At 45.1% G+C, this 25,060-nt stretch overlaps 1 protein-coding gene across 1 annotated transcript in view; it reads right to left on the bottom strand.

The window, feature by feature from the left end:
• The window catches only part of LOC122932978 (angiopoietin-2-like), a 116,789-nt gene extending 95,225 nt beyond the window's left edge, over positions 1-21,564 (bottom strand). The window contains exon 1 of the mRNA XM_044287679.1: positions 21,174-21,564. Within this exon, the coding sequence (XP_044143614.1) occupies positions 21,174-21,470 (297 nt within the window). The 5' untranslated portion in view covers positions 21,471-21,564. The remainder of the gene's footprint in view (positions 1-21,173) is intronic.
• Between the last annotated feature and the right edge of the window lie 3,496 nt (positions 21,565-25,060).

The raw sequence follows: 25,060 nt of genomic DNA, 5'->3' as shown, positions 1-25,060 counted from the left end.
CTTTAATTATTTGGGCTACACTTCTGTACTAAAATTCAACCCTCAATGACTGCCCCCCGACATGTTTCGCCAGCTACCCTGGCGTCTTCAGGGGATCGGGCAGTTTGCGCATTGGTGGGCGTGGCACGGATCTTTTATGACCTGGCAGAGTTCCGTCATAGTCAGCAGCCTATTTGATTGGCTGTTAGTCATTATTTTAGTCTCATTCTTAGTTCCGAGTTTCATCATTGGTGCTGGGATTTCTGACGGTCCCCCCCTGGAACTCCTCATCACATCACCTAATGGCCTCCAAATTCTCTTGTTAACTTACCAATAGGGTTGAGCGAACCCGAACTGTAAAGTTCGGGTTCGTACCGAACTTTAGGATTTTTGGGCCCCGGAACCGAACATTTCCGTAAAAGTTCGGGTTCGGTGTTCGGCGCTTTCTTGGCACTTTTTGAAAGGCTGCACAGCAGCCAATCAACAAGCGTCATACTACTTGCCCCAAGAGGCCACCACAGTCATGCCTACTAATGGCATGGCTGTGATTGGCCAGAGCAGCGTGTGACCCAGGCTCTATATGAGCTTGAGTCACATAGCGCTGCACGTTACTCTGCTGTTACAAGTGTAGGGAGAGGATGCTGCTGGACTTGTGATTTCAGGGAGAGAATAGGAGAACTTTACTCCTGCTGAGAGCAGGAGCGCACGGCGTCATTGGTTGCTATGACGCCGTGCGCTTCCTGCTGCCACCGCAATACAGTAATACACTGGTATAGATCTATACCAGTGTATTACTGTACTGCGGCAGCAGCAGGAATCCAGCCCGTGTGCATTCGGCCTTAGTCAGTGTGCAATTTAAGATAGAAATACACCCATTATTTTCTGTAGTTGGGAAAACACTTTTTCTTCAAAAAACAGTATTTTCCAGATCTGCAAGTATTAAATTCAAGTTTAATATATACAGCTTTCATATTCTGTTACCAAAAAAACACTTTTTTGACAATCTACAACATCTGGATTAGTCAGTGTGCAATTTAAGCTAGAAATACACCCATCATTTTCTGGGGTTTGAAAAAAACACTTTTTTGACAAAAAAACACTATTTTCAGGCCTTGCAGCATCAGCACGTGTGAAATTACAGGCTTATATACTGCTGTCAAATTCAGTTGTTAAGCAAACACTCGTTTGGGCACAAAAAATGTGCTTGGCAGCCTTTAATGCAGATGTCACTGTGAGATACACCCTTAATACATTTGGGTTACATTCTGAGATTTAAATACCGCCATTTGGTGCACCAATATTGAATTCAGGCCTACACTGGTTCAGGCCCTATGAGATACCCCCTCTACATACAGGGGTTTAAATCAGGCATTTGAAATACAGCCATTTGAAATACAGCCATTTTGGGCAAAGAAATATTTACTTCAATCCTACACTGGTTGAGACCATGTGAGATACTTCCTCTACATACAGGGGTTTGATTCAGGGATTTGAAATACAGCCATTTTGTGCAAAGATATATTTACTTCAGGCCTACACTGGTTCAGACCGTGTGAGATACTCCCTCTATATACAGGGGTTTGATTCAGGGATTTGAAATACAGCCATTTGAAATACAGCCATTTTGGGCAAAGAAATATTTACTTCAGGCCTACACTGGTTCAGGCCCTGTGAGATACTCCCTCTATATACAGGGGTTTGATTCAGGGATTTGAAATACAGCTATTTTGTGCAAAGATATATTTACTTCAGGCCTACACTGGTTCAGACCGTGTGAGATACTCCCTCTACATACAAGGGTTTGATTCAGGGATTTGAAATACAGCCATTTTGTGCAAAGATATATATTTACTTCAGGCCTACACTGGTTCAGGCCTTGTGAGATACACCCTCTACATACAGGGGTTTGAATCAGGGATTTGAAATACAGCCATTTGAAATACAGCCATTTTGTGCAAAGATATATTTACTTCAGGCCTACACTGGTTCAGATGGTGTGAGATACCCCCTCTAAATACAGGGGTTTCAATCAGGCATTTGAAATACAGCTATTTTGGGCAAATAAATATTTAGTTCAGGCCTACACTGGTTCAGGCCCTGTGAGATACTCCCTCTACATACAGGGGTTTGATTCAGGGATTTGAAAAACAGCCATTTTAAATACAGCCATTTTGGGCAAAACCTGCAACGGTATTTGGTCTGGCCTAATGCTGCTCTACGAATGGTGAGGCCTGAACAAGTACAGGCGATAGTAGATTGGGTTGCTGACAGTAGATCCAGTTCCTTCACATTGTCTCCCAACCGGTCTCCTGCTGAAAGACCACAGTTGGCACCTGCAGCCGATGTCCATCAGTCTTTCACCTCACCCCCTTGCAAATCAGCCAAGCAGTCTGAGCCCCAAGTCATGCAGCAGTCTCTTCTGCTTTTTGATGACTCTGCTAGCAGGGTTTCCCAGGGCCACCCACCTAGCCCTGCCCCAGAAGTGGAAGAGATTGCGTGCACCGATGCCCAACCAGTTATGTTTTAGGATAAGTACATGGGAGGACCACCGCAGCACGTCTCAGATGATGACGAAACACAGGTGCCAACTGCTGGGGCTTTCGAAAGTGTGCAGACCGACAAGGAAGGCAGGGGTGAAGACTGGGTGGAAGATGATGTGGAGGATGATGAGGACCTCGACCCCACATGGAATCAAGGTCATGCGAGTAACCTATGTAGTTCGGAGGAAGAGGCGGTGGTCGCACAGAGCCACCAGCACAGCAGAAGAGGGAGTAGGGTGCAAAAGCGGAGCGGCCATCCTCTAGACAGTACACCTCCTACTGCCCACCGCAGCAATGGACCGAGCACACCAAAGCCAGCTCCAAGAAGTTCCCTGGTGTGGCAGTTCTTCAGACAATGTGCTGACAACAAGACAAGAGTGGTTTACACGCTGTGCAATCAGAGCCTAAAGCGAGGCATAAATGTTCTCAACCTGAGCACAACCTGCATGACCAGGCATTTAAGTGCAAAGCACGAGCTGCAGTGAAGTAGACACCTCAAAAACCAAGAAAGGTCTCTGGCTCCTCCTGCTTTCTCTTCTGCTGCAGTTGCAGCCTCTTCATCCACCTCCAGAGTGACAGTGCCACCTGCCAACCCGCAAACAGAGGATCTGCCAGCAACACCAACACCTGGGTCACCAAGCATCTCCACAATGTCCCACGGAAGCGTTCAGCTCTCCATATCCCAAATGCTGGAGAGGAAGAGGAAGTACCCCCCTACCCACCTGCGATCCCTAGCCCTAAAGGCCTTATGGTGGTGGCTGTCCCACAGTACGTCGTGCCCAGCCGCCACTACTTTTCAAGGCGAGCCACCCCTTCCCTTCACAACCAAGTAGGGGCCAAAATCAGGTGTGCACTGCGCAACGCAATCTGTGTCAAGGTTTAACTGACTACGGATACTTGGACCAGTAAGAACGGTCAGGGCCGTTATATCTCCATAACAGCACACTGGGTAAATGCAGTGGCGGCTGGGCCTGAGGCGGATAGCAGTTTGGCGCATGTCCTTCCACCACCGAGGATTGCAGGACGCTTCAGTTTGCCTCCTGTTGCTTCCTCCTCCTACTCTGCTTCCTCATCCTCTACCAGCTCCTCATCCAATCAGCATAACACCTTCACCACCAACTTCAGCACAGCCAGGGGTAAACGACAGCAGGCAGTTTTAAAACTTATGTGTTTGGGGGACAAACCCCATACCATGCAGGAGCTGTGGACGGGCCTTGAACAACAGACCAATGAGTGGTTTGTGCCAGTCAGCCTCAAGCCCGGCCTGGTGGTGTGCGATAATGGGCGAAATCTCGTAGCAGCTCTGGGACTAGCTGGTTTGACGCACATCTCTTGCCTGGTGCATGTGCTGAATTTGGTGGTGCAGAGATTACTTAAAAATTACCCCGATATGTCAGAGCTGCTGCATAAAGTGCGGGCCGTCTGTGCGCGCTTTCGGCGTTCTCACCCTGCTGCTGCTCGCCTATCAGCGCTGCAGCGTAAGTTTGGCCTTCCTGCTCACCGCCTCATATGCGACGTACCCACAAGGTGGAACTCTACCTTCCACATGCTGGCCAGACGCACGGGTGAGTCGCTCGGTGGAACTGCACCACTTCACCACCAATGACTGGTCCTCCATACGAGACCTGTGTTCCTTGTTGCGCTGTTTCGAGTACTCCACCAACATGGCCAGTGCCGATAACACCGTTCTCAGTGTTACTATCCCACTTCTATGCCTCCTTGAAAAAAACGCTCCTGGTGATGATTGAAGAGGATGTGGCACAGGAGGAGGAGGAAGAGGGATCATTTCGTAGGGATTCCGGCCAGTCATTCTCAAGTGGCTCCGAGGGTGGGTTTCTGCACCCACAAACCCAAGGTACACAATTGTCCAGCCAGGGCACAGTTCTGGAGGATGAGGAGGTGGAGGATGAGGAGACGGAGGAGGAGGAACCATATTCACAGCAGGGTGGCACCCAGACAAGCTCATGGCCACCACTGGTGCGTGGATGGGGGGGATACAGAGGACACAGACGATACACCTCCCACAGAGGACAGCTTTTCGTTGCCTCTGGGCAGCCTGGCACACATGAGTGATTACATGCTGCAGTGTCTCCGCAAAGACCGCCGAGTTGCCCACATTCTAACTTGTTCTGATTACTGGGTGGCCACGCTGCTGGATCCCCGTTACAAGGACAACGTACCGTCCTTAATTCCGTTAGATGCGCGAGTACAAGTGCACGCTGGTAGACGCGCTGCTGGTGGCATTCCCACCTGACAGCGGGGGCACAGTGGAAGCACAAGGCGAAGGAAGAGGTCGCCAATGCAGCTGGGGCACCGCCAGCACCTCAGAAGGCAGGGTTAGCATGGCTGAAATGTGGAAAAGCTTTGTCAGCACGCCACAACAACTAGGACCACCAGCTGATATGGAACGTCTTAGCAGGAGGCAGCATTTCACCAACATGGTGGAGCAGTATGTGTGCACATGCCTACACGTACTGAATGACGGGTCTGCCCCCTTCAACTTCTGGGTCTCTAAATTGGGCACATGGCCTGAGCTTGCCCTTTACGCCTTGGAGGTGCTGGCCTGCCCTGCAGCCAGTGTATTGTCTGATTGTGTGTTTAGCACGGCAGGGGGCATCATCACAGACAAGCGCAGCTGCCTGTCCACAGCCAATGTGGACAAGCTCACGTTCATTAAAATGAACCAGGCATGGATCCCTCAGGACTTGTTCGTACCTTGTGCAGAATAGACATGTATACCGGCACTAAGCAGCCATTGTTATACTGCAGCACAATTGCTCATGTTTGTATTTTGGATATTTCACACTCTTTTTGAGTGTACCTTAATTTTACAAAATTAAATTAAAACCAAAAACCTGTGTTGGTATTCTAATCCTCCTCCACCGCCGCTTCCACCTACTCTGCTACGTCCACCGCCTCCTCAAACTCCTACTCTATATGGAACTCCACCTCATAAATCCATTTGTTTTTGTACTTGTTTTACAGGGAGTGCAGAATTATTAGGCAAATGAGTATGTTGACCACATCATCCTCTTTATGCATGTTGTCTTACTCCAAGCTGTATAGGCTCGAAAGCCTACTACCAATTAAGCATATTAGGTGATGTGCATCTCTGTAATGAGAAGGGGTGTGGTCTAATGACATCAACACCCTATATCAGGTGTGCTTAATTATTAGGCAACTTCCTTTCCTTTGGCAAAATGGGTCAAAAGAAGGACTTGACAGGCTCAGAAAAGTCAAAAATAGTGAGATATCTTGCAGAGGGATGCAGCACTCATAAAATTGCAAAGCTTCTGAAGCGTGATCATCGAACAATCAAGCGTTTCATTCAAAATAGTCAACAGGGTCGCAAGAAGCGTGTGGAAAAACCAAGGCGCAAAAAAACTGTCCATGAACTGAGAAAAGTCAAGCGTGCAGCTGCCAAGATGCCACTTGCCACCAGTTTGGCCATATTTCAGAGCTGCAACATCACTGGAGTGCCCAAAAGCACAAGGTGTGCAATACTCAGAGACATAGCCAAGGTAAGAAACGCTGAAAGGCGACCACCACTGAACAAGACACACATGCTGAAACATCAAGACTGGGCCAAGAAATATCTCAAGACTGATTTTTCTAAGGTTTTATGGACTGATGAAATGAGAGTGAGTCTTGATGGGCCAGATGGATGGGCCCGTGGCTGGATTGGTAAAGGGCAGAGAGCTCCAGTCCGACTCAGACGCCAGCAAGGTGGAGGTGGAGTACTGGTTTGGGCTGGTATCATCAAAGATGAGCATGTGGGGCCTTTTCGGGTTGAGGATGGAGTCAAGCTCAAATCCCAGTCCTACTGCCAGTTTCTGTAAGACACCTTCTTCAAGCAGTGGTACAGGAAGAAGTCTGCATCCCTTAAGAAAAACATGATTTTCATGCAGGACAATGCTCCATCACACGCGTCCAAGTACTCCACAGCGTGGCTGGCAAGAAAGGGTATAAAAGAAGAAAATCTAATGACATGGCCTCCTTGTTCACCTGATCTGAACCCCATTGAGAACCTGTGGTCCATCATCAAATGTGAGATTTACAAGGAGGGAAAACAGTACACCTCTCTGAACAGTGTCTGGGAGGCTGTGGTTGCTGCTGCACGCAATGTTGATGGTGAACAGATCAAAACACTGACAGAATCCATGGATGGCAGGCTTTTGAGTGTCCTTGCAAAGAAAGGTGGCTATATTGGTCACTGATTTGTTTTTGTTTTGTTTTTGAATGTCAGAAATGTATATTTGTGAATGTTGAGATGTTATATTGGTTTCACTGGTAAAAATAAATAATTGAAATGGGTATATATTTGTTTTTTGTTAAGTTGCCTAATAATTATGCACAGTAATAGTCACCTGCACACACAGATATCCCCCTAAAATAGCTAAAACTAAAAGCAAACTAAAAACTACTTCCAAAAATATTCAGCTTTGATATTAATGAGTTTTTTGGGTTAATTGAGAACATGGTTGTTGTTCAATAATAAAATTAATCCTCAAAAATACAACTTGCCTAATAATTCTGCACTCCCTGTATTTTATATCATTTCACTACTTGGTCATTTACATTTTAGGGTGAAATTCAACAATTAGGACCACTGCTATACCTAGTGGACCGGTAAAAAATAAAATAAAAAAATTGTCAGTTACATTTTATGGTGAAATTAACTAATTTTTGGGTGTATAGTACCACTGCTATACCTAGTCTGACCTGGAACCCTGATTCCCCCCCACCTGTGATCACCATGGTAGGCGCATAAAAGAACATCAAAAGTTGATAGAGCAGATATCAAATTGGATGGTGAACATCACGGGGACGTGCAACATGGTGGGGCAGTAAGTGTGCACATGCCTACACGAACTGACTGACAGGGGTCAGCCCCTGCAACTTCTGGGTCTCCAAATTGGGCACATGGCCTGAGCTTACTCTTTACGCCTTGGAGGTGCTGGCCTGCCCTGCAGCCGGTGTATTGTCTGAACGTGTGTTTAGCATGACTGGAGTGTTATATTTCCCAATGTTTTGTGGTGTACCCTAATTTAAAAAAATAAAAACAAATTTTAAACCAAAAAGCAGTGTAGGCTACCTCCTCCACCGCCACTTCTACCTACACCGCCACATCCACCGCCTCCTCAACCTCCTACTCCATATGGACCTGGTCCTCCTAGATTAAGATTATTATTTTTTATTGTTACATATTTCATGTTATTTTAAGTCATTTCCCTATCCAGATTTGTTCGCAGAGCACTTGCCATGCTCTTAACCACGTTTTGACGCCATTTGCAGCCCTCTAGCCCTTTTCATGACATTTTTACTTTCATTTTAGTGCTCAAAAGTTTGGGTCCCCATTGACTTCAATGGGGTTTGGGTTCGGGGTCAAGTTCGGGTCCTGAACTCGAACTTTTTTCCGAAGTTCGGCCGAACCCGTCGAACCCGGACATCCAGGTGTCCGGTCAACTCTAATAGTAAGTACTTAGACAACCACCAAAGGTTCGGGATAATCACACCCCACAAACATTGGCCTTTTAGCCTATGGGCCCCATAACTTTGCTCTGTCTATAGTTATACTATTAATGAGGGGGGGTATCCTAATTTATTATTTTAACTTGGTCCTAGAGACCTGATTATCAGGAAGTGGTGTCCTGGGAACATGTGTCAGACTATCAGATGCTAGGTACCGCATCCATGAGAAGATCTTGTATCTTCATTGGGTATACTGACGATTTGTGATTTTTCTGCTTCTTGATATTTATGGTGTTTTCGGTATAACTTGGACACAGCTGTATCCACTGGTCAACACTGGAAATAAAAAACAGCCTGGGGCTAAGAAGGCAATTGCAGCAGATCGGATCACCAGAGGTTTGAGACAAAATGAGGCGCAGAATAAACCATTTCCTGATCTTCACCAGTGACCTCTTCTAGAAGATATTGGTCTTAAGAACCAAAAAGATCCTTAAATAAGGTAAAATTCTTTTTACAGGAGTCATAAAATGTAATGTGATTTATGACAGGAGCTCATAACAATAACAGACATGATGTCAACTTCTGGAAGGGCAGTTCTTCAGCCATGGTTCCCTAGAGGTTTTCTCCCCTGGGGTTTTTTCCTCTCCTGAGTGCTGAAAGCCCGACTCTTCATGAGTCAAAGGCCCATCATCAACAGGGCCACATTTAAGACCATTGCCCTGACTTCAAATGAGAGCATCAACTGTACATTTGAAACCTTGCAGTTAATAAATAAGTCAGTTTATATTAAGTAGTGGTGTGTCTGACCCTCTTTATAAATCTTCATAGTCAACTGGATGAGGGTGCAAGGTGTCGGACCCTTGCTGATAAAATAGTGATGGCCTTTCTTGGTTTTGCAGCTCAGATAATTTTTTTTATCCCCTACGTACAGGATAGGGGATACGTATATGATCTGATAACTAATCTGATGGGCCCCCCATGTTCATAGTGACATAGTGTGGAGGTGGCAGAAGCATCAGGAGACCACAGAGTAGCAGGGTGACATAGTGTGGAGGTGGCAGCAGCATCATCAGGAGACCAAGGTGACATAGTGTGGAGGTGGCAGCAGCATCAGGAGACCACAGAGTGACCCGGTGACAGAGTGAGGAGGTGGGTGGCAATACCAGTACCAGATGAAGATGGTGGGTGAAAGAAGGAGCACTTGGCATCAGATGTGTGACATCTGGTGGAGGGCAGCATCAGAATAGTAGGCAGGCAGGTAGCCAGAAGAAACCAATCTCTTTTGTCAAAGTGGAAAAATAGCAATAGACAATTTAGAGGAGCTCACCAGCAACCTACTGGAGCCCAGTCTTTCAGATACCAGCTGGAAACCGAAGAATATTGAAAAAACAATCAGACTGGCTCACAGTATTTTTGCATTTATTACACTTAATAAAAATCACAATTAGTTACTATTACAGTTATAAAATGATAAAAAATAAATTGCCCACTAGATATTAGACATATCCTAATAATATATCAAAATAGCATAAATAGGTGGGTATTTTAAATGCGGAGCTCACGCATATACCCAACCAACAGGAGTACTCCAAAGGGATAATAGGACCACTTGATTATGCTGTGTGGTGTCGGTCAATAGCGCATTGAATCCGTACTTTGACAATGTTCAGATAGTCATGAAATAACTTGCCAAATGCTCAACATACCAGTCGGTGACTGGTATGTTGAGCATTTGGCAAGTTATTTCATGACTATCTGAACATTGTCAAAGTACGGATTCAATGCGCTATTGACCGACACCACACAGCATAATCAAGTGGTCCTATTATCCCTTTGGAGTACTCCTGTTGGTTGGGTATATGCGTGAGCTCCGCATTTAAAATACCCACCTATTTATGCTATTTTGATATATTATTAGGATATGTCTAATATCTAGTGGGCAATTTATTTTTTATCATTTTATAACTGTAATAGTAACTAATTGTGATTTTTATTAAGTGTAATAAATGCAAAAATACTGTGAGCCAGTCTGCTTGTTTTTTCAATATTCTTTTGTCAAAGTGTTGGTGTTGCACCATGGATGATGCATCAGGCATTGGTGGGTGAAAATCCTGGCCGATCCACACCTGATCCATCTAGTCAAAGGTCAGTCTCTCCATATTTTGGACAGGGGAGTTCTTCTTGGGGCAACTATGGCCCCCATTGCACTAAACACACGCTCTGATGCCACACTACTGGCCAGGCAGGACAGCTTTTCCAGGACAAACTCTGCCAGTTGCGGCCACAGTTTGGCTGCCTAGTAGTCCAGCAGATCTTCAATGTGGGGTGACAGGGTGCAGTCCAAGTATTCCACCACCTGCTGGTTCAGGTCCTGCCCCAGGTCTAGCTGCTGCTGCTTCTGGTGAGTAGTTTCTTCGCTAGATGGGTGAAGAAAGCTGCTCATCAGCGACTCTAGATTCAAGTTGCTGCTGATGATGTTGGAACTGCTCCTACCCCCCCACCCTGCCACAGCAGCCATGGCAGAGGAACGTGAGCCAAGAGGGCCCCCCAGTCAGACCTGCGAGAGGATGGACGATGGCGCAGATAGTCAACGACTAACTGACTACATAGGATGTCTCTATAGTAGTTCAGTTTGTCCCCCTCTCAGCGGGTGTAAAAAAGGCCCCCATTTTGGACCGGTAGCGAGCGTCTAACATGGTGGAGAGCCAGTAGTCATCCCTCTGGCAAATGGTGACAATATCAGGCTGACAGCTCAAGGGGAGTGTCTTTTCAGCTGCAGCTCAGGGGGCGTGTCTCAGCTCTCCCTATCACACCCCAGAAGGCAGTTGCAGGATGAAACTGAGCATGTGCGGCCTTCTCAGTGAGCAGGTCAAAGAAGTAAGAAAACAACAAACAGCAGGTGGCAAAATATAGCTGGATTTTTTGAATAGCTCAGTGGCTATGCTAAATTTTCAATTGCATGCAATTACAAAAGTATTCAGATCCAGGTGCTGGTTTGAAAACTGTAGAATATTTTTCATGGGACAACCCCATTTTTGGCCCTGTATTGAGTCCATGTCTGGGGCTCAGGCTCTGCTTTCCAGCTCCCTGCTTCCTCTGTCTGGTCCTCGAGGCTCCCCTTTACTCAGCACACAATAACTAGCTAGCGATGCACCCGCTGGAGTCTATGTTGTCTCACTCACTCTATACCTAGAAGACATCTCAGCTCTGATCGTGTGTATAATAATAATAATAATAATAATAATAATAAACTGGGGAGCTTCTTTAACCACCTCAGGACCGCCGTACGCAGGATTGCGTCCTGCCGGCGGTCCTGCTCTTCTGGGTGGACGCATATACGCGTCCTCCCGCGAGAGCCGAGATTTCCTGTGAATGCGCGCGCACAGGCGCGCGCGCTCACAGGAACGGAAGGTAAGCGAGTGGATCTCCAGCCTGCCACCGGCGATCGTTCGCTGGCAGGCTGGAGATCCGAATTTTTTAACCCCTAACAGGTATATTAGACGCTGTTTTCATAACAGCGTCTAATATACCTCCTACCTGGTCCTCTGGTGGTCCCTTTTGTTAGGATCGACCACCAGAGGACTCAGGTAGGTCAGTACAGTAGCACCAAACACCACACTACACTACACCCCCCCCCCCGTCACTTATTAACCCCTTATAAACCCCTGATCACCCATGATCACCCCATATAAACTCCCTGATCACCCCCCTGTCATTGATCACCGCCCTGTCATTGATCACCCCCCTGTCAGGCTCCGTTCAGACGTCCGTATGATTTTTACGGATCCACGGATACATGGATCGGATCCGCAAAAAGCATACGGACGTCTGAATGGAGCCTTACAGGGGGGTGATCAATGACAGGCGGGTGATCACCCATATACACTCCCTGATCACCCCCTGTCATTGATCACCCCCCTGTCATTGATCACTCCCCTGTAAGGCTCCATTCAGACGTCCGCATGATTTTTACGGATCCATGGATACATGGATCAGATCCGCAAAACACATGCGGACGTCTGAATGGAGCCTTACAGGGGGTGATCAATGACAGGCGGGTGATCACCCATATACACTCCCTGATCACCCCCCTGTCATTGATAACCCCCCTGTAAGGCTCCATTCAGACGTCCGCATGCGTTTTGTGGATCCGATCCATGGATCCATGGATCCGTAAAAAATCATGCGGATGTCTGAATGGAGCCTTACAGGGGGGGTGATCAGTGACAGGGGGGTGATTACCCTGATCACCCCCTGTCATTGATAACCCCCCTGTAAGGCTCCATTCAGACGTCCGCATGCGTTCTGTGGATCCGATCCATGTATCCATGGATCCGTAAAAAATCATGCGGATGTCTGAATGGAGCCTTACAGGGGGGGTGATCAGTGACAGGGGGGGTGATCACCCTGATCACCCCCTGTCATTGATAACCCCCCTGTAAGGCTCCATTCAGACGTCCGCATGCGTTTTGTGGATCCGATCCATGTATCCATGGATCCGTAAAAAATCATGCGGATGACTGAATGGAGCCTTACAGGGGGGGTGATCAGTGACAGGGGGGTGATCACCCTGATTACCCTGATCACCCCCTGTCATTGATAACCCCCCTGTAAGGCTCCATTCAGACGTCCGCATGCGTTTTGTGGATCCGATCCATGTATCCATGGATCCGTAGAAAATCATGCGGATGTCTGAATGGAGCCTTACAGGGGGGGTGATCAGTGACAGGGGGGTGATCACCCTGATTACCCTGATCACCCCCTGTCATTGATAACCCCCCTGTAAGGCTCCATTCAGACGTCCGCATGCGTTCTGTGGATCCGATCCATGTATCCATGGATCCGTAAAAAATCATGCGGATGTCTGAATGGAGCCTTACAGGGGGGGTGATCAATGACAGGGGGGTGATCAGGGAGTCTATATGGGTGATCACCCCCCTGTCATTGATCACTCCCCTGTCATTGATCACCCCCTGGTAAGGCTCCATTCAGACATTTTTTTTGGCACAAGTTAGCGGAATTTTTTTGTTTGTTTTTGTTTTTTCTTACTAAGTCTCATATTCTACTAACTTGTGTCAAAAAATAAAATCTCACATGGACGCACCATACCCCTCACGGAATCCAAATGCGTAAACATTTTTAGACATTTATATTCCAGACTTCTTCTCACGCTTTAGGGCCCCTAAAAAGCCAGGGCAGTATAAATACCCCACATGTGACCCCATTTCGGAAAGAAGACACCCCAAGGTATTCCGTGAGGGGCATATTGAGTCCATGAAAGATTGAAATTTTTGTCCTAAGTTAGCGGAAAGTGAGACTTTGTGAGAAAAAAACAAAAAAAAAATCAATATCCGCTAACTTATGCAAAAAAAAAAAAATTCTAGGAACCCGCCATGCCCCTCATTGAATACCTTGGGGTGTCTTCTTTCCAAAGTGGGGTCACATGTGGGGTATTTATACTGCCCTGGCTTTTTAGGGGCCCGAAAGTGTGAGAAGAAGTCTGGGATCCAAATGTCTAAAAATGCCCTCCTAAAAGGAATTTGGGCCCCTTTGCGCATCTAGGCTGCAAAAAAGTGTCACACATGTGGTATCGCCGTACTCAGGAGAAGTTGGGGAATGTGTTTTGGGGTGTCATTTTACATATACCCATGCTGGGTGAGAAAAATATCTTGGTCAAATGCCAACTTTGTATAAAAAAATGGGAAAAGTTGTCTTTTGCCAAGATATTTCTCTCACCCAGCATGGGTATATGTAAAATGACCCCCCAAAACACATTACCCAACTTCTCCTGAGTACGGCGATACCACATGTGTGACACTTTTTTGCAGCCAAGGTGGGCAAAGGGGCACCTTTCGGATTTCGCAGGCCATTTTTTACACATTTTGATTGCAAGGTACTTCTTACACATTTGGGCCCCTAAATTGCCAGGGCAGTATAACTACGCCACAAGTGACCCCATTTTGGAAAGAAGACACCCCAAGGTATTCCGTGAGGGGCACGGCGAGATCCTAGAATTTTTTATTTTTTGTCACAAGTTAGCGGAAAATGATGATTTTTCTTTTTTTTTCTTTTTTCCTTACAAAGTCTCATATTCCACTAACTTGCGACAAAAAATAAAAAATTCTAGGAACTCGCCATGCCCCTCACGGAATACCTTGGGGTGTCTTCTTTCCAAAATGGGGTCACTTGTGGGGTAGTTATACTGCCCTGGCAATTTAGGGGCCCAAATGTGTGAGAAGAACTTTGCAATCAAAATGTGTAAAAAATGCCCTGCAAAATCCGAAAGGTGCACTTTGGAATATGTGCCCCTTTGCCCACCTTGGCAGCAAAAAAGTGTGACACATCTGGTATCGCCGTACTCAGGAGAAGTTGGGCAATGTGTTTTGGGGTGTCATTTTACATATACCCATGCTGGGTGAGAAAAATATCTTGGTCAAATGCCAACTTTGTATAAGAAAATGGGAAAAGTTGTCTTTTGCCAAGATATTTCTCTCACCCAGCATGGGTATATGTAAAATGACACCCCAAAACACATTCCCCAACTTCTCCTGAGTACGGCGATACCAGATGTGTGACACTTTTTTGATGCCAAGGTGGGCAAAGGGGCACATATTCCAAAGTGCACCTTTTGGATTTCACCGGTCATTTTTTACACAAGTTCTTCTCACACATTTGGGCCCCTAAATTGCCAGGGCAGTATAACTACGCCACAAGTGACCCCATTTTGGAAAGAAGACACCCCAAGGTATTCCGTGAGGGGCATGGCGAGTTCCTAGAATTTTTTATTTTTTGTCGCAAGTTAGTGGAATATGAGACTTTGTAAGGAAAAAAGAGAAAAAAAAAAAATCATCATTTTCCGCTAACTTGTGACAAAAAATAAAAAATTCTAGGAACTCGCCATGCCCCTCACGGAATACCTTGGGGTGTCTTCTTTCCAAAATGGGGTCACTTGTGGCGTAGTTATACTGCCCTGGCAATTTAGGGGCCCAAATGTGTGAGAAGTACCTTGCAATCAAAATGTGTAAAAAATGGCCTGCAAAATCCGAAAGGTGCACTTTGGAATATGTGCCCCTTTGCCCACCTTGGCAGCAAAAAAGTGTGACACATCTGGTATCGCCGTACTCAGGAGAAGTTGGGGAATGTGTTTTGGGGTGTCATTTTACATATACCCATGCTGGATGAGAGAAATATCTTGGCAAAAGACAACTTTTCCCATTTTTTTATACAAAGTTGGCATTTGACCAAGATATTTTTCTCACCCAGCATGGGTATATGTAAAATGACACCCCAAAACACATTCCCCAACTTCTCCTGAGTACGGCGATACCAGATGTGTGACACTTTTTTGCTGCCAAGGTGGGCAAAGGGGCACATATTCCAAAGTGCACCTTTTGGATTTCACCGGTCATTTTTTACACAAGTTCTTCTCACACATTTGGGCCCCTAAATTGCCAGGGCAGTATAACTACGCCACAAGTGACCCCATTTTGGAAAGAAGACACCCCAAGGTATTCCGTTAGGGGCATGGCGAGTTCCTAGAATTTTTTATTTTTTGTCGCAAGTTAGTGGAATATGAGACTTTGTAAGAAAAAAATAAATAAATAAAATCATCATCATTTTCCGCTAACTTGTGACAAAAAATAAAAAGTTCTATGAACTCACTATGCCCATCAGCGAATACCTTAGGGTGTCTACTTTCCGAAATGGGGTCATTTGTGGGGTTTCTACTGTTTGGGCATTGTAGAACCTCAGGAATCATGACAGGTGCTCAGAAAGTCAGAGCTGTTTCAAAAAGCGGAAATTCACATTTTTGTACCATAGTTTGTAAATGCTATAACTTTTACCCAAACCATTTTTTTTTTGCCCAAACATTTTTTTTTTATCAAAGACATGTAGAACAATAAATTTGGCGAAAAATTTATATATGGATGTCGTTTTTTTTGCAAAATTTTACAGCTGAAAGTGAAAAATGTCATTTTTTTGCAAAAAAATCGTTACATTTTGATTAATAACAAAAAAAGTTAAAATGTCAGCAGCAATAAAATACCACCAAATGAAAGCTCCATTAGTGAGAAGAAAAGGAGGTAAAATTCATTTGGGTGGTAAGTTGCATGACCGAGCGATAAACGGTGAAAGTAGTGTAGTGCCGAAGTGTAAAAAGTGCTCTGGTCATGAAGGGGGTTTCACCTAGCGGGGCTGAAGTGGTTAATAATCTATCAAGTTGTAGTATTCACTTGTACCCCTGTGGGCCAGTCCGAGCCTGGGTTGGGGGATACTGGTGTGGCTCTCAACAGCAATACAATTGTACTAATTATGTACTGTATAAGAAGATTTTATTTTTTTAACCTCTTAGTGACCACCAATATTCCTTTTAATGGCGGTCACTAAGGAGCCTTAGGCTGTGCTTCTGCTCTAACAGCCCAGATAGGCAGGAGTGATCTGGGCTGTTTAACCCCTTATATGCAGGAGGCAATGGCTTTCGCCGGACTCACTCTGTCTTCCAACCGTGGGGTGCCGATGTGTGTAAAGGCTGGCTGAGGCCTGGTATTGGCCCCAAGCCTTCAGTTTTTACCAGCAGTGATGGGAGCAGGCAGTTCCGAGAACAGCCCGATGAAGGCCCCCGGTGGCTGTTCTCGGAACTGCCTGCTCCCGCTGACCGCACTTGTTTTCAGACCGGCTCGCGCACAGGCGCAGACTTGTGAAAAAAGATGGCAGCCCGCATATGTTCGCGGGCGAACAATGCGAACTGGCCATCACTGTTTACCAGCAGGCTGCGCTTCTCTGGCGCAGTCTGCTGGTCAACGTCGGTATAGCACTGACATTAAAATGCTATGCACTATAGGGATAGTGCATTGGATTTTAAAAGCAATCTAAGTATTGCTTGTTATAGTCCCCTTGTGGGACTATCGAGCGGTAAAAAAAAGTAAAAAAAAACATTTATTAAATAAAAAAAATTCCAATAAAAAATGAATATGCTTTATTTTTCCATTGAATATACATTTTTTATGAAAGAAATTGCAAAAATAAAATCTCCCCCACCTGTTTGGTATTGCCACATCTGTACCGACCTGCACTACACAAATATCATAAAAAAATACGGCAAAATTGCTAATTTATTCTTAGTCTCCACTGAAAAAAATTAATAACAAGCAATCAATAAAGCGCAATTAACCCCCAAATTATACCAATGAAAAAACTACAAGTCCAACTGCAAAAATCAAGCCCTCATACAACTCGATAAAAAAAAAAAAAGGTTTTTGGTCTTGGGAAGGAGTGATTAAAAAAGATTTTCTTCCTATTAAAAAAATTGTAAAACGTTAAAAAAAATAATAATATGTATTTGGTTTCCTTGTAATTGTACTGACCCAGAGAGTAAAGATATTATGTTAATTATACTAAAAAATGAAAAAAACTCAGTGGCAGTATTGCTGTTTTTCCCCATTTCCCTCCCAGAAAGAGTTAATAAAAGTTAATCAGGAAGTTATGTCTACCCCAAAATGACACCATTAAAAATTTCAACTCATTCTGTAAAAAACAAGCCCCGATACAGCTACATAGACGAAAAAATAAAAAAGTTATAGCTCTTGGAATGCAATGATGAAAAAAAGAAGAAAAATCCTTGGTCACTAAGGCCCAGAACTGGTTACTAAGGGGCTAAAGATTCAGGTCTTGGAAAAAATTCCAAAAAGGTTTCAAATAAAAATCACATACAGCATACATACTTTAAAGCTTTTACATGTGATTTTCAATATAGCAATTAAGAAACCAAAGGGTTGATCTTAGAAAACACAGTATTTAGAAATGTTGTACATTCTGTTTTGGGTAACTTGTATATTGAGAACATGTCACATAAATATAAACCTGGTCATCCTCATGGTATCTCCTAAATCTCTCCAAATTTGCCCATAAACAGGAAGTCACCAGTATCTGATCAACTGAGAGACCTCAAATACATTTATTTGTATAATGTATTGATAAGGGAGATGACCAGGACCTGTCACCTCTCTCAACATATCTGCTTTAATTACTTGCATTCCCCCATGTAATAATAAGCCTGGAGCATCTTTTCATGTACCTTTATGTTGTTCCATTCATCTATTATTCCTTCTAGGAGTTTATGAAATAATTACCAATAAAGGCAATTTGGGGGAGGGGGATGTGGGGCGGAATTGTGTCCGTGCACAGTCAGACAATATCCAATCAGTGCTGCCAGTGTCAGACTGTGCAGGGACACCCTCCCCCTACTGGTAACATCCAGATCTACTTTATTGCAGACCCCTGGTAATTTAATCATAAACCTCTAGTAGGCATACTCTCATATTTTTATATATATATATATATATATATATATATATATAATGAGTTTCTGTCTGGACGTCTGTATGTCTGTTCTTTATGCACGACCAAACGACTGGAGCGAGCTTCACCAAATTTGGCACACAGGTACATCAGGTGTCTGGAAATATTTTACAGTTCCTGAGATATTCTCAAAAAATTACCTGCATTAGCCAATACAAGCCCCCAACTGCCATGCACGTGGTCACATGTCCCTTATCAGCCAATAGAAGCTTGCAGGCTCTTAGTCTCCACATACACACAGTTTTACTCCAGGTTTCCATAACAACCCAGACATTCCTCTTCACTGCTGTAGGTCAGCTTTAGGATAGGGCTACATGGCGACATGTACAGCTCAGCAGACAGTATCACAGAATAGACTTAGATACACAGCAGACAGTATCACACATGATAGGATTAGATACACAGCTCAGCAGGCAGTATCACACAGGATATGATTAGACGCTCAGCAAGGATTAGATACACAGCTCAGCAGATAGCATCACACAAAATAGGATTAGATACACAGCTCAGCAGACAGTATCACACAGGATATGATTAGATACACAGCTCAGCAGGCAGTATCACACAGGATAGGATTAGATACATAGCTCAGCAGGCAGTATCACACAGGATAGGATATTAGATACACAGCTCAGCAGACAGTATCACATAGGATAGGATTAGATACACAGCTAAGCAAACAATATCACACAGGATAGGATTAGATACACAGCTCAGCAGACAGTATCACACAGGATAGGATTAGATACACAGCTCAGCAGGCAGTATCACACAGGATAGGATTAGATACATAGCTCAGCAGACAGTATCACACAGGATAGGATTAGATACACAGCTCAGCAGGCAGTATCACACAGGATAGGATTAGATACATAGCTCAGCAGACAGTATCACACAGGATAGGATTAGATACACAGCTCAGCAGGCAGTATCACACAGGATAGGATTAGATACATAGCTAAGCAGACAATATCACACAGGATAGGATTCGATACACAACTCAGCAGACAGTATAACACAGGATATGATTAGATGCTCAGCAAGGATTAGATACACAGCTTAGCAGACAGTATCACACAAAATAGGATTAGATACACAGCTCAGCAGGCAGTATCACACAGGATAGGATTAGATACATAGCTCAGCAGACAGTATCACACAGGATAGGATTAGATACACAGCTCAGCAGACAGTATCACAAAGGATAGGATTAGATACATAGCTCAGCAGACAGTATCACACAGGATAGGATTAGATACACAGCTCAGCAGGCAGTATCACACATGATAGGATTAGATACACAGTTCAGCAGACAGTGGGGCGGGGTACTGTAGAGGTCACTGTTATGGGGGATAGTGTTGATATCTTTTAATGACACACAGAAACATTAAATGAAATAGATGAAATATACCCGTGTGAAGCTGGGTCCTTCTGCTATTATATATTTATTTATAAATGGCATAAGATAGAGTTATATGAAAATTTGCTCCAGAATTGTTATTACAATGTGAATGCAGATAGTTACTAAAACAGACATGTCAGGAGAGGTGACAAGTCCTCTTTAAAGGGGTATTCCCATCACATACAATGGTGGCATATTGCTAGGATATGCCCCCATTGTCTGATAGGTGCATGTTCCAGAGGTGGGACCCGCACCTACAACAATAAAGGAGCGGGGAGAGCTGTGGCTGGGGCCCATCCACCACCAAGCGCTGCTCCCCGCTGCCCCCATAGAAGTGAATAGGAGCACACCGCGGCTCCTGCTCCCATTAATTTCTATGGGGCAGATGGAAAGAGCCAAGCCAGCGCTCTGCTATTTTCGGCAGCCCCATAGAAATGAATGGAGGGCGGCTGTGCATGCGCAGTGCGCCCTCCGTTCATTTCCCCGCTCCGTTCTCATTGTAGGTGCGGGTCCCACCTCTGCGATATGCCCCCATTGTCTGAGATGGCAAAACCCCTTTAAATACATGCATAATGCAACTAAAGAAATACGTTTCCAGCACTTCCGAGAGAGAATGATCAGTTCACATCTTTGTCATTCTAGTCGCAGATGCACTTTACTTTTAGATGTCTAGACATTGTCATTCATAAGTGTCTCAAACATGTAATTAGTACAAAGCCTGACTGTAACCCATTGCGATGTTATTATTACTATATAACGTACAGTACAGTTTGTGTAGACATTGACATGCTGTACATATTCTGGTATCACACAACATATAGTTTTAAGGAAGAACTACATAACAAAAGGTGACCATGCAAAATAGGCATTTTGTAATAAAAAAAATCTAACATTCTTTGAAAGAAATTTTGAATGTGCATAATGAAATGACGCACCATATTGTATGTGATTTTAAACCAGTGGTGAAAACGAATTCTCTGGTGTTGCTCAGGAAGTCATGCCAGGCAGGTAAAGGATAATGTTTTTGCTGCCAGGGCTCAAAGGAGCTGTGAACCCCTAAATCTTGATGAGGGATTCCCCAGACCACAGCAACAACATGATGCAGTGATGGCTAACCTCCGACACTCCAGCTGTGGTGAAACTACGACTCCCAGTATGCGCCATTCATTTCTGGGAACAGCCAAGCAAGTGTACATCTTGGGAGTCGTAGTTTTACCACAGCTGGTACCATCGCAGATCTAGGGAACCGATTTCAGCCTGCTCAAGATGGTTTGCAAAGTCGTAAACCTATCTGAGCCAAATGATTAGCAAATGTTACTGTAAAACCATGTACAAACACAGCAAGTGGCTTCATTTCCGTATTAGTATTTCATTGCATCTTATTCCATTATTTCGGAGCAATGTATAAATCCAGCTCATACCTTTAGCAGCCACTGTGTGTTGTTCTCCATGATATTCTCAAGTTCCCGTATCCTGTTGATAGGCCACTGGTGGTCATCCACGGCAGGTGCATCCCTTTGTAAGGAGTTGGACACCTGGTAGTCAGAAGGGGGTGAGTGGCAGTTGTCAATCTCAGGGAGGAGGAAAGTGTAGCTGCAGCGTCCATGCTGCACCTTGTGGTGATGTTTCTCAGGTACGTTCAGGTGAGTGGCCAGTACTATGAGAGCCAGGAAAGGCCAGCTCAGAAGAAAGAGCAGGATCATGTTCCTCCCCATCATTGTGGAGTATACTCAGAGATCCCTGGGTATTCAATGACTCTGCACAGTGTCTGCTTGGTGAGATAGCTGCCAGTGCCTTGTATAGCAAACCACGTTGTCCTGTCAACTTCAGGAAGTTTGTGCAGCAGCAACCCCCTCTATCCAGTCTCCCGCCCACTGTATACGAGAGAGCTGGAGCACTTCTAAGGATGCTGTATCAGTTAACCTCTACATTACCAGACCACATGATGCAGAACACATCGCTACTTTCCCCCATATTATGATATATATTTGCACACACAAATTCTTTACTTAATAATACATATCTGATAACACACTTTTCAGCAATCTTTACATCAACGATATCACGTGAAGGCTTAGATGCAAATGCACCATAATATATCAATATCTCCATGTTTGTATAGGAAAGTGTTTTATAGCCACTCCTCACAATTACTCATTACAGGAATGTTTGTGGTATAGTCTTATAGTTTCCTGTTTAGGTTCATGTTCATAGAATTGAATGTTAATGCATATAACACAAACTGTTTATCCAGAAGATGTTACTCTGACTAGATTTATTATTTTTATTATTAATAACAAAGGTAACAAGAAAGTTAAAGATGTCAGTTATTAGGGCATGTTCTCACATGCAATCTGCAATCAGAGGCTTGGATTTCTGCCCAGATCAGGAATTCAAACGGTTTATTCAAATGGGGCTAACGTGTGTGTGTGGCTACCTGCCGCAGACTCAGAGTGGAATCTGCCTCAAAAATTGACACGGTAAAGGGGTTTTCCAAGACTTTGGTCATCAGGACAGGTCATCAGTATCTGATCGGTGGGGGTCCGACATCCAGGAGCCGGCAGACCAGCTGTTTGAGGTGTCACCTGTGCTTGCAGAAGCGCAGCTGCCTTCTCCCAGCTTTCCGTAGGCCAGTGACGTCACATTCATCGGTCACATGGCCTAGGTGCAGCTCAGCCTCGCTACGATACCAAGCACAGCCACTATATAATGTACGGCACTGTGCTTGGTGAGCAGGGAGGAGGCCGCGGATCTACAGTAGATCATCAGTGTAAGGCCTCTTGCACACGACTGTATGCCCTCCGCGATATACGGTCCGTGAGCAGGCCATATGTCCCGGAGCGGCATTGATCGTGTGCACAGGAGCACACAGCATCATAGATTACACTGATGCTGTGGAGGTCGCCCACGGTACTATTGTCCCGCACTCATAAGATCATAAGAGTGTGGGACAATAGCCCCGTGGGTGGCCTGACGTGCACAGTATCAGTGTAATCTATGATGCTGTGTACTCCCGTGTGCACAATCAATGCCGCTCCGGGACATATGGCCTGCTCACGGACCGTATATCTCGGAGGGCATATGATCGTGTGCAAGAGGCCGTCACACGACACATAGGACACAACTACACTGCAACATGTGTCGTGCAACAATTTTTATAATGGTAGTCTATGGTGTCGCACTGCGACATGCGACGTACTGCAACTGCGATGTGACAGTCGCAGAAAAATCCATTTTGAATGTTTTTTTTGCGTCTGTTGTGCAGTCACAGTATGTCGCATGTCGCAGTACAACACCATAGATTACCATTATGAAAATTATCGCACAACAAAATGTCGTCGTGTAGAGCTAGCCTAAAGGTCAGGGAAAATAACTTGAATTCTCTTTATTTCAATATCAATGGCCATATGAACAGAAACAAATGGAAGGCGGGTTCCTATTCTTACCTTCTGTAGTATAGCCACTGAGTTATCCATGAAATCTCTGTATAGCGCCATCTGCTGTTTGCTCTTTTTCTAAATTGCTCACTGAGTTGACATACATGCTCAGTTCCATCCTTCAACAGCCAGCAGCTGCAGCTGAAAGGACATGCCCTCCTAGAAGGTGCACGTCCTCTGAGCTGCCAGCTTGAAATAAGGGTCCATTCACATTTCTGCATATCGCCAGCACTCTCATAGAAAATGCCTTTTCTTGTCAGCAATTGCGGTCAAGAATAGGACATGTTCTATTTTTTTGCGGAACAGAAGTGCGAATCCAGAAGTGCCTGATCCGCAAATGCGGACAGCACATTGCGAGCCCATTGAAAATGAATGGGTCCGCACCTGTTGCGCAAAATTGCGGAACGGATGCGGACCCATTTCGCGGACGTGTTAATGGACCCTAAATCTAGCAGAGCAGCTGGAGTAATGAATGGCGAGATCTCTGGATTCTAGTCAGGTACAGGGCTGGTTCCAAGTTTGTTCGAAAAAGATTGTCATGTACTGTATGCTTGTAACGGTCAGCAGAGGAAGAGACCGTAGAGCAGGACTCAAGTACAGTGCAGCAGACAAGGAGGCTGAAGTAGAAACCGGCTTTATTAAAAGAGAACTCTAACTGCCGGAGAAGCAGATTTACAATATGAACAGCTTGGGAATTCACAATAAAGATAATGGAAATTTGCATAAAGAACACAAATGAATCACAAACACAAGTACAGACAATAGCAGGCTACTCTCTTCTAGGTAGTCCTATCTGTCCCCGCTACCCGGGGTGCACCTCTACGGTGCACTAAACTAAATCCTATTCCACTATGCCCTAGCTCAGGTTAGCATCAGTGCACTCACAGTTCGGTGTCCGCACATGCAGGCAGGTACAGTCTGGGTCCCAATCTGGTTGCTTGCTTGCTTGCTTCAGTGTGGCTCAGCTCTGGCCTCTCTTTGTAGTCTCTGTAACTCTGGTTAGAGATAATCAGCAGCTCTGGAGGTGTAATCAGGCAGGGCCTGGAATTCACTCACAGTTCCTCTGGTAAGTGCCTCACACTACAGCAGTCTCTCTTCTACACCAGGACACATCAGCTCAGTCAGAGAGCAAACACACTCTAATGTCCCAGATACTGTGTCAGCAGGCAGGGAGCAATCACTCTAATCTTCCCTGTGGATCTCCCTCTCAGTGCACAGCGTCCTTCTTCCTGTGTACTCAGACACCTTCAGCCCAGGCTCTCTGCTCAGCCCGGGAAAAACACTTAACTCCTTGTCCTCTGGAAACAACTCCTCACACTGTCCTACTCAGCCACAGTGGCCTCTGGTGGCTGGAGGGAAACATGACAGTCTGCTATATATATATATGTGTTGAAAATGTTGCTGGATGATCAGGGCTGCCTCTTACATGCCTCCCCACTTAAAGGTGGCCGTCCTCGGCCTTGCTATATAGTCCATAGAAATAATGGTTAATGTAACTTTTTATACAGCAGTACAACATTGTCCACAATACATACAGGTGGACCAAATGAACTCATCAGCAGCGTACCTGTTTGGTGGAACCCCTGCAGTAAGCCTACTGGATCTCCGGAGGTCCTGGCTATCTGTTACGACCTGACTCTCTCCACTAGGAACTGCCAGTCTGGATTCATCCACCACAATAGGAGGTTCGGGTGTGTCCGAGGGCCCCTCTCCATTACGGGCTGGCAATGGTTCTGTGACAGTGCCTTCATCACCTGTAACCTGGGAGGCTTCTTCAGTGTTGGGAGCAGTCCACCAGTCTTCACCATAATCTCCATCAGAGATAACAAGTTCTGAGTATGGGGCAGGAGGAGGTGTCCTCTGAACAGGTG

The sequence above is a fragment of the Bufo gargarizans genome, chromosome 3 (assembly GCF_014858855.1).
Source record: "Bufo gargarizans isolate SCDJY-AF-19 chromosome 3, ASM1485885v1, whole genome shotgun sequence".
Classification (NCBI taxonomy): Eukaryota; Metazoa; Chordata; class Amphibia; order Anura; family Bufonidae; genus Bufo; species Bufo gargarizans.
The sequence above is the reverse complement of the archived record's forward strand: the minus strand, read 5'-3'. Positions and strand labels throughout refer to the sequence as shown.